The sequence below is a fragment of the Zea mays genome, chromosome 2 (assembly GCF_902167145.1).
Source record: "Zea mays cultivar B73 chromosome 2, Zm-B73-REFERENCE-NAM-5.0, whole genome shotgun sequence".
Classification (NCBI taxonomy): Eukaryota; Viridiplantae; Streptophyta; class Magnoliopsida; order Poales; family Poaceae; genus Zea; species Zea mays.
The window spans coordinates 168766822-168776188 of NC_050097.1; the positions used below are offsets into that span (position 1 = coordinate 168766822).

The window sequence follows — 9367 nt, forward strand, 5'->3', positions numbered from 1 at the left end:
GATATAGCTAACAAACATAGCACAAAACTCGGAACCCTAATCTATTCTGCGCGTGCGCGGACCGTCCGGCCCACAGGCGCGGACCGTCCGCACCTCATTTTGGTGCTCAACAGGTTCGAAGGTGGTGGGATCTGGCTTGAGTAGAGCCACAATGCCGGTGAGTTAGGAACACGCGAAGAGCAAACTAACGTGCACATGGAATACAATGTTGAATGGGTACACTCACCGAGGGTCCCTGGACACTGGATACGAATTAGCGACATTGGAACAGGGAGATGAGCAGGCGATAGTCCGACTGCAAGGGCAATGGTGGTTGAAGCGATAAGTGGGTGAGAGAGAACCAAGGTATATACTAGATGCAGGAGATGAAGGCGAAGCTCACACGATATAACTCGACGGTGGGAACATGCTCCAAGCTCAGGAATGCAACGGCATAGTCGATGCATGGGCTAGAGAGGAACATCAGAGTGGTGTGCAACAATGTGAACTAATGGTGCGATGGGGTGTTAAACAAGCAACATGTGTAACTAAGGGTATATTATAATTGTTACCCTCTATATTGAAGATGCGGCACTCTTGAGTTACTCTTGAGTCTGTAAGGCATGATGATATTTTTCTTAACGTTTTGAAGGCTTAACAACAAGATATCTTCGTACATGGTATTCTTGGACAAAGACACCAACATAAACTGACTTTTGGTCATGGTATATGAGGTGTGGGAACTCTCTAAGAAGCTCATGGATGAGACACATGGGTATGACTTATAAGATCCATCTAAGGCCTTGTTCGGTTATTCCCAATACACATGGATTGAATGAGATTGGAAAAAATTCTTAATAAATTTGACTTGTTTGGGATTCAAACCTATCCAATCCCACTCAATCCACATGGATTGAGAGCTAACCGAACAAGCCCTAAGGAGGTAGCCTAATGGGCGTTAAGTATGAGTCAAATTCTTGAATAAAACTACTTCACACAAACCAATTCAAGCTGAGTCCATTGAGCGGTTGTGAGCTGGTGTAGTTTCTAGGTCTAGATGGATGCTCAACTTAATAGTCTCTATAATTAAATTGGTATATCAGATTTAGTATTTTATGATATTTTGAGAGTCAATTAAATGTTGACTTTGAGATTTGGTGGAAAATTGTTAAATTTATTTGGGCGTTGACCCCATATTCCTCTAAATAATTCATACTAAAAATCTCAAAGACCCCCATGCATGATCTAATGATGAAAAGTTTAGTCACATGTTGGAAGTTAAGGGGCTATTCTAAATCCTACTCACCTATATAATAGAGAGGCCATTCTTTCCAAAAGGGACGAGGAATAACCAATCTACTCTCGTATAGAGTTTAGGCGAGAGAGTCCTCGGTGTTGCATGACCTAAGGAGTTTTCATCCCTAACACTGATGTGATGAGATGGATGAGAAATGAGTGTCTTCGAAACCTTACTCAGCTGAAGAACCTGCACGGGTTAGAGCAAATCAAGTTTTTAGGTAGCGTTCTTACGATTGCTTGCAGATCTGATCTCCAACATTCTATGGACTACTCCATAACTTCATTGTAGCAAACTTCATTATAAGTCATGATGATATACTTAGTTATATGGATATGATGTTTTTTTTGTCATAAGTGATCCATCACTATTTCATTTAGTAGTTGCTTTAGAAATTAATTTAACTTTAAAGCGTATAATTATCTAACAAAACTTTCATCAATATCACAGAACTTATGTTATGGATATGGCGGCCTGATCCCATTTAGGACGTTTTAGTGTGTGGCATGTCTTTCTCTTTTTTAAGGGCTGATTTGGTGGATAAGAATCACGAGAGGGTCCATCTGCAATAACCATCTATTACAGTTAAACCATCACAATATCAATTTTCCTTACCAGATTACCTCGTTATTGTTGTAATCACTTTTATTATGGGTCTAAAAGTTTATTTGATTTATAAGGTTAGGCTAAGCTCAATTAAATAAATCTGATAAAAAATGCTTGCTTATTTTCGCAAGAACCCCACAATAAAATATATCTCATGCTGCAGTCGGTGTAATGAGTGCATATATTTACTGCAATCTTTATTCTAAATTATAAAATATTTTAATTATTCTGGATATATTGCTCTTACCACATATCTAAACGTAGAATGTGTTTGTTTTGTAAAATGAGATAGTCTGTCATCATCTCACTCTAATTTTTATTTAGTTTATAAAATAGAATGAGTTCATATATCATCACCTATTTCTCATAAGATAATAATTAATAGTAGTGTATGAGAAATAAAGTTATTTCACTAAATTCAGTGATAGACTCATAATATGACATCATCTAGAACGGAATAATTCTCTAAACCAACCACTTCAATATTATATGTAAATGTATAATAAAATTATTAAAACACTCAAAACGTCTTAGGCTTTATTATTATTTCTACTACTATTAAGAACGAAAAGTAGTTACCTGGTGCTACCACGGCTTCACCTCGCGCTGACACACTGTGTCTGTCCCACGCGCCTTCGCCTCGGCGTCGTGCCATGTTAGCTCCACGCTTAGCATTCTCTCAACTACTGCTCGCGCAGCCATCATCAGACCACACGTACCTTAGTGTTTGGAAATAAACAATATTTATATAAAAATAGTGCAAAACGAGCATTTGAACACACATTCCCTACTCTAGAAATTTGTGGCTAACCACAAAACTATATGTAACTTAATGTTTACAAATAAATAATAATTATATTTGAATAAATATTTTAATATCTATTTATATGATATATAAAAACCGTAGTAAAATCACGGAGCTAGTTATTTATTAAGAATGAGGGGGCTAGTTATTTATTAAGAATGAGGTGAGGCGAAATTCAAATTGTGGTAGAAGATGTAAGCCGCCGTGTCGTGTCAGGCCCGGCAGGTGAAAGGGCACGGGAAAAGCCCAAACCGAGGAGCCACGACTATCCGAGCTGACCCACCGAATAAGAACCAGAACCAGAACAAGACCGGAGGAACCAGACGACGCAAGGGAAAGGAGAGCCACCGGAGCGGACCGCCACCTTCCCTTCTGCCGGCGACCTCCAGCCACGGCGCCCATGGCGTCGGCGAAGCTGCTGTACATTGTGGTGGTTGACGAGAACGCCTCCTCCTTCCGATACACGCGCTCCCTCCTCCATAGCACCCTCCAGCTCATGGGATGCAAGCCACGCCACGCCTTCGAGGTCCGTCCGTCCGCCTCTACATCTTCGATGTCGATCCCACCGGACCTCCGATGTTTCGTGTGTTTTTGTCTGATTCGGTCCTCCGCTCCCTCCTTTTCTCTTGTATAGATCAGCCGCAGGGTGTTTGATGTCATCCGGGGTGACCACCAGGGCCACGGCGACACGGCCACCTCCGCCCGGGTACAAAGGTACGAGGTCGCCGAAGCCACCCCGACCGCAAGCCCCCGCCAGTTCCAGTTCGAGCTATACAAGCGCCGGACCACCGTCCTCCTCCCAAGGGACCTCTTCCTCGACCTCGTCCTCGACGCCCTCGCCCTCTACAAGTACGTTGCCCCCAACCAGCGCGCCGATCTCATGCTCGCCTGCAGGTCCGTCCGCCACACCTTTCCTGCCCTCCTCTCTTCTGCCACTGCAATTCAAGATTTCCTCATTTTGCTGAGAAAATAATTGAAAAATTCCCTCATTTTGAGGTAATCTGTTGTTGCGTCGCTGTTCATGCTTGTCACGTCGTTCTGAAACATTCAGCAGCTCATATATAATATAACCTGATTTCTGAATGTGATGCTCAGGACAGATAATTCTGAACACGCCAAGGTAGCATGGTGATTTGATTACTTAGCATAATCAATACTAATGTTACTCCTTGAAAGGATGACTATGCAAACTATGCCTATTTGCCGATTGGACGAGATTCAAATTGTCTTATTGCAATTGTTATAGGGGCTAACATCTATAACGAATTTCCATACTTGTGTTGTCACCGATGTAAACTGCACTTAGGGGGTGTTTGGTTTCTAGGGACTAATTTTTAGTCCCTCCATTTTATTCCATTTTAGTTCATAAATTGTAAAATACGGAAACTAAAACTCTATTTTAGTTTCTGTATATGGCAATTTAGGGATTAAAATAGTATAAAATGGAGGGACTAAAAATTAGTCCCTACAAACCAAACACCCCTTTACTGTTTCAGACCCACAAGCATTAGTGCCTCCGGATTGATCACATACATTTCAAAGGGAACTTTTTAAAGGTGTTCATATTGTATCCTTGTCCCTTTCACTTATGTTCTTTCATCTTGCCTTAGGATTCGTGAACGAAAGGAATCTATCACGGTTCTTCTTTGTGGAACTAGTGGCTGTGGCAAGTCTACTCTTTCTACGTTGCTGGTAATAATTTTATTTTTTCTTACTTCCTTACTTGTATGCCCTTTTGCTCCCTCTCATCATCCATTAGGACCTGTCTTAGACCTATTCAGACAAGGAACATCGTTGTGAAAATGTAGAAGTAGACTGGAGATGCAGATGAAGTACATATTATATTATTACTAAATGGAAGTCTGTCACACCAGGATAGAACAAAGTAATGTTATTAGCGAATTAAGTTCCCCCTTGATTGTTTTTTTTTTCGTGAATCTTTCTCCATAGCTGGTATGGGAAAGACTTAGGAATAGTAAATTATGTTCATTCCAAAACTAGATTATGTCCACTGCACTTGTGGGAAAATTTTAGCTTTATTTGGTTTCCTGATTTCTTCCTTACAGAGATGTTAATGTTTTAACAGGGAAGCAGGTTAGGAATTACAACTGTAGTTTCTACAGATTCAATACGTCACATGATGCGAAGCTTTGTTGAAGAAAAAGAAAACCCTCTTCTCTGGGCATCAACTTACCATGCAGGTGAATGTCTTGATCCAGTAGCAGTTGCTGAAGCAAAAGCTAGGAGGAAAGCAAAAAAACGCTCAGGCGTATCAAGCAGCTCAACTATTGATTATGAGAAAAGTGGGTCTCTTACCGAAAAAGTTGATGGGAAATCAATCGGGAAGAAGCAAATGGCCGTTGAAGGTTTTAAAGCACAGAGCGAGATGGTGATTGATAGTTTGGATCGGTTAATTACTGCGTGGGAAGATAGGAAAGAATCAGTTGTTGTCGAGGGTGTTCACTTAAGCCTTAATTTTGTGGTATGTGCTTCCAGAAAACTATTCATTTGCATTTCTTTCCTATCATTCCAGCTATTGATTCTTTTAGGTCGTATCAGACCCACTATATTGCATTTCTTCTGCTAATAGAAGTGGAGTTGTTAGTTGTAACATTCATTGTTAACTTGCCCAAATTATTCTACATTTCCTTTTAATTATTCCAGATGGGTCTAATGAGGAAACATCCTTCGATCATACCTTTCATGATCTACATCTCTAATGAGGGTAAGCACACAGAGAGGTTTGCTGTACGTGCAAAGTACATGACACTTGACCCAACAAAAAATAAGTATGTTAAATACATCAGCAACATTAGAACTATCCAGGAGTATCTCTGCAGCAGAGCTGACAAGTACCTAGTTCCCAAGGTCAACAACACTAATGTTGATCGGAGCGTGGCTTCGATCCATGCCACTGTCTTCAGTTGCCTCCGTAGGCGAAGTAATGGAGATCAATTATACGACCCTGAAGGAAATACTATTGCTATTGTAAATGAAGAGTACAAAAACCAATGTGTGGCTAATTCCATGAGTTCCAAGGGGATGTTTAAATTGATCCAACGTCTTGGATCCTCAAGAAAGCTCATGGCCATCATTAATGTCGACGGTTCTGTTTCTAAGGCCTGGCCAGTTGAGTCTAGTGGAGATGGAAAATGCAGTTCTGACAACAGTAATAAGAAATCTGTGGGGAATCCAATCTATGGACCTCTAAATATTGGAAGAGCAGAGTCAGTCAATCTGCAGTTTGGCACCTTTGGAATAAGTGCCTGGCCTACTGATACAGGCTGTACAAGTCAAGCTGGAAATGCTGATGAATCATGGGTAAATGCTGCTGAAGGTAGTAGCAGTCATGTTCAATCATCATCCGGTTCTACGAAGAAGTTGGATGGACATTGTAAAGAGGTACTAACTGCTACTTGTACCATGGAATTAATCATCTTTGTAAGGCTAGTGTCCTATTTTGAATTTTCTTTATTACTTTTTTGGGGCTAGATCAAAGAGTCATCAGCAGCATATGGCAGTGATGAAGAAGAGGAAGAAGAAGCTGATGTCCGTCCTAATTCAGGGAGTGATGAGGACCTAAGTGAAGAAGACACCATGGAGATCGATGAGGAGGTGAGATGAAGTCTTTATTTGGATTGTTACAGGCTTTTTCCTTTTTTTCTTTTATCCTAAACAGTAGGTAAAAGGATTCACCCATGTAGTTGCTTTCTCTGCACTCTACGCTCTGGATCCCTTTGTAAGCATATTTGTGGATGTTTGCATGGCAGATGGAAGGGTCTGTGGACGAGGACTGCAACAGGTCTGATGAGGAATATGACGACCTGGCCATGCGGGACAGTTTGGAGAACGGCTATTTAACTGACGATGGTGTTTTCTGTTCTGGTTTAAGCAACTCGTCAAGCGGCAAGTTCTTTGGTGGCAATCAACTAAGCCACAGCACGCCAAAGAAACCCCAAGAGAAGTTCGATGCTGGTGTTCCTGAGACGTCACGCTCTTATTCTGCTGCAGTCCCTGCTGGTACAAGTAGCAAGCGGCATGCTACTAGGAAGTGGAAGCGCTCGCTCAGTGACCCCTTCCGTTCACGGCCGCACAGTGCTCCGGAATTGGTGTCAGGATGCAAGGGATCACCGCCCGTGCCTGTGGCTCCAGAGGAGAGGTAGCCGATGAGCTACAGAAGACGTATCGTGTTATGTTTTTTAGCATAAATTGCAAATGAATTATGAATATTGTTATCTGAGGCATCATGGATGTGAAAAAAGTACTATGCAACTAACTTTTTAAGGTGTTGATTTTGTAAGAGGATGTTTGGTGAAAGGACCAAGATGTCCATAGGAATTGAATTAGGCTAATGTAATTTTTTAATAATTAAATTATATCAAATAGTTCACTCGACCCCTTGTGCCTAAGAGCGTTATTTATTCTATATAAAAGTTTTGTACTTTATGTACCATTCATATTTTTGCACGGCAATTTTAATAGTATACAAACAATAATTGAAATGCTTAAATATAAATGCGCATAACAAACCAAACTCTATTCTATCATGTAATTCTAGTAATATAAAGGAAAAATATTAAACTGCTTAAATGTAAATGTTTAAAGTAAAACAAGGGGTTAGAAATACGGTGATGTTTTATGGAGGTATCTAAGAGTCGGTATTCCCTAATATTTCTTTTGTTGGAGCATCTATGTAAGGTGTTGCTTCCATTTGAGTCACCTATAATCTCTATCACGTGACCACCAGACTTATGACCACTAGACTCCCCATCACCAGATGATGCTTATCACCACGGCGTAACAAGCACAAACTTTCACTTGACTTAACCTAGGCTAATAAGAACAGTGCATACACAATTGCTTCTCTTATTATTTTAATGGGGCACTAATCTTGTAATTATCAAATCTCAAATATTTCACTAGGCAAAGACTAGTGATTTGAGCTCCATTTGAGTTGCGAACTCCGTGTGTTGTGTTTCGAGCTCAAGTTGTGACTTGTGTGTGTGGTTGTGCTGATGATTTGAGTCTTGCGTGTGTTGCTCTCCCTAACCTTACTCTGTGCCTTCTTTGTGATCTATATTGTAAGGGCTAGAGACTCCAAACTGTGGAGATTCCTTGCACACGGGAAAAGATACTAAAGGAAAAGACCGTGGTATTCAAGTTGATCATCGGATCACTTGAAAGGGGTTGAGTGCAACCCTCGTCCATTGGGACACCACAACGTGGAAGTAGGCAAGTGTTACTTGGCCGAACCACGGGATAAAAATCACGTGTCTCTTGTGTTGCTTTCTCTGTGATTATTGTGTTCACAAGAACTCGTCTCAAAGCTACTTAGTCGTACTAACACTTTAAATTAAGTTTTCTGGCTATTAGTGTTTGATTTTACAGGATCACCTATTCACCCCCCTCTAGGTGCTCTCAATTGGTATCAGAGTTGTACTCTTCATTTAAGGGACTAACCGCCTGAAGATATGGATCCTAAGAGAAAGGGGATGGTGGTCAACGACAAGGAGAAGGAGTCCCTCTTCAACGAGCCAAGAGACGACAAGCCCACCGACTCAGGTTCAAGTCACAAGAAGAGGGATGAGAAGAAGAAGAGACGCATCAAGAAGATCATCTACTACGATAGTGATGCATTATCTTCTTCACCAAGGGACGACAATGACGACGACGACTCTTCGTCAAAGAAAAAGACGGTTAATCAAAATTATTCTTTTGATTACTCTCGCATTCCCTATAATTAAAATGGGGCATCTACTTTCAATTCCCCTTGGAAAACCTCCACACTTTGATGGAGAGGACTATTCGTTTTGGAGTCATAAAATACGTAGTCATTTATTCTCTATCTGAGAGCACCTAGAGGGGGGGTGAATAGGTGATCCTGTAAAACACTTGAAACTTAATCCACAAAACTTGATTAGGAGTTAGCACAATTAAGCCAAGTGGCTAGAGAGGAGAACTTGCACAACATGATAACCACAAAGAGATCAACACAGAGATGGCACAATGGTTTATCCCGTGGTTCGACCAAGTCAACACTTGCCTACTCCACGTTGTGGCGCCCCAACGGACGAGGGTTGCAATCAACCCCTTTCAAGCGGTCCAAAGACCCACTTGAATACCACGGTGTTTTGCTTTCACTTTACTATGTCCCGTTTGCGAGGAATCTCCACAACTTGGAGCCTCTCGCCCTTACACTTTGATGTTCACAAAGAAGCACGGAGTAAGGAAGGGATGAGCAACGCACACAAGACACGAAATCAGAGTACCAACACGCACACAAGTCACAACAAGAGCTCACAACACAACCCGACGAGTTCACAACTCAAATGAAGCTCTAGTTGCTATCACAAAGAATCAAATGCATGGAATTGAAGTCTTGGTGCTTAGGAATGCTTAGAGAATGCTTGGTATCCTCCTCCATGCGCCTAGGGGTCCCTTTTATAGTCCCAAGGCGGCTAGGAGCCGTTGAGAGCATTCCAGGAAGGCAATTCTTGCCTTCTGTCGCCTGGCGCACCGGACAGTCCGGTGCACCACCGGACACTGTCCGATGCGGATTTCTTTCCTGATTTGGCGAAGCCGACCGTTGTAGTCTTATAGCCGTTGGCGCATCGGACACTGTCCGGTGCACACCAGACAGTCCGGTGCCCCATCTGACCGTTGGCTCTTGTCACGCGTCA

The 9367-nt window shown here is 41.7% G+C and overlaps 1 protein-coding gene across 1 annotated transcript; it reads left to right on the top strand.

Moving 5' to 3' along the window:
- The first annotated feature begins 3034 nt into the window (after positions 1-3034).
- Positions 3035-7081, top strand: LOC100191504 (P-loop NTPase domain-containing protein LPA1 homolog 1). Its single transcript, NM_001136936.1, has 7 exons — positions 3035-3213; positions 3322-3581; positions 4298-4379; positions 4774-5169; positions 5352-6089; positions 6180-6302; positions 6458-7081. The coding sequence occupies exons 1-7, from the start codon at positions 3088-3090 to the stop codon at positions 6848-6850; spliced, it is 2118 nt and encodes a 705-aa protein (NP_001130408.1). The 5' UTR covers positions 3035-3087; the 3' UTR covers positions 6851-7081.
- Positions 7082-9367: the final 2286 nt, after the last annotated feature.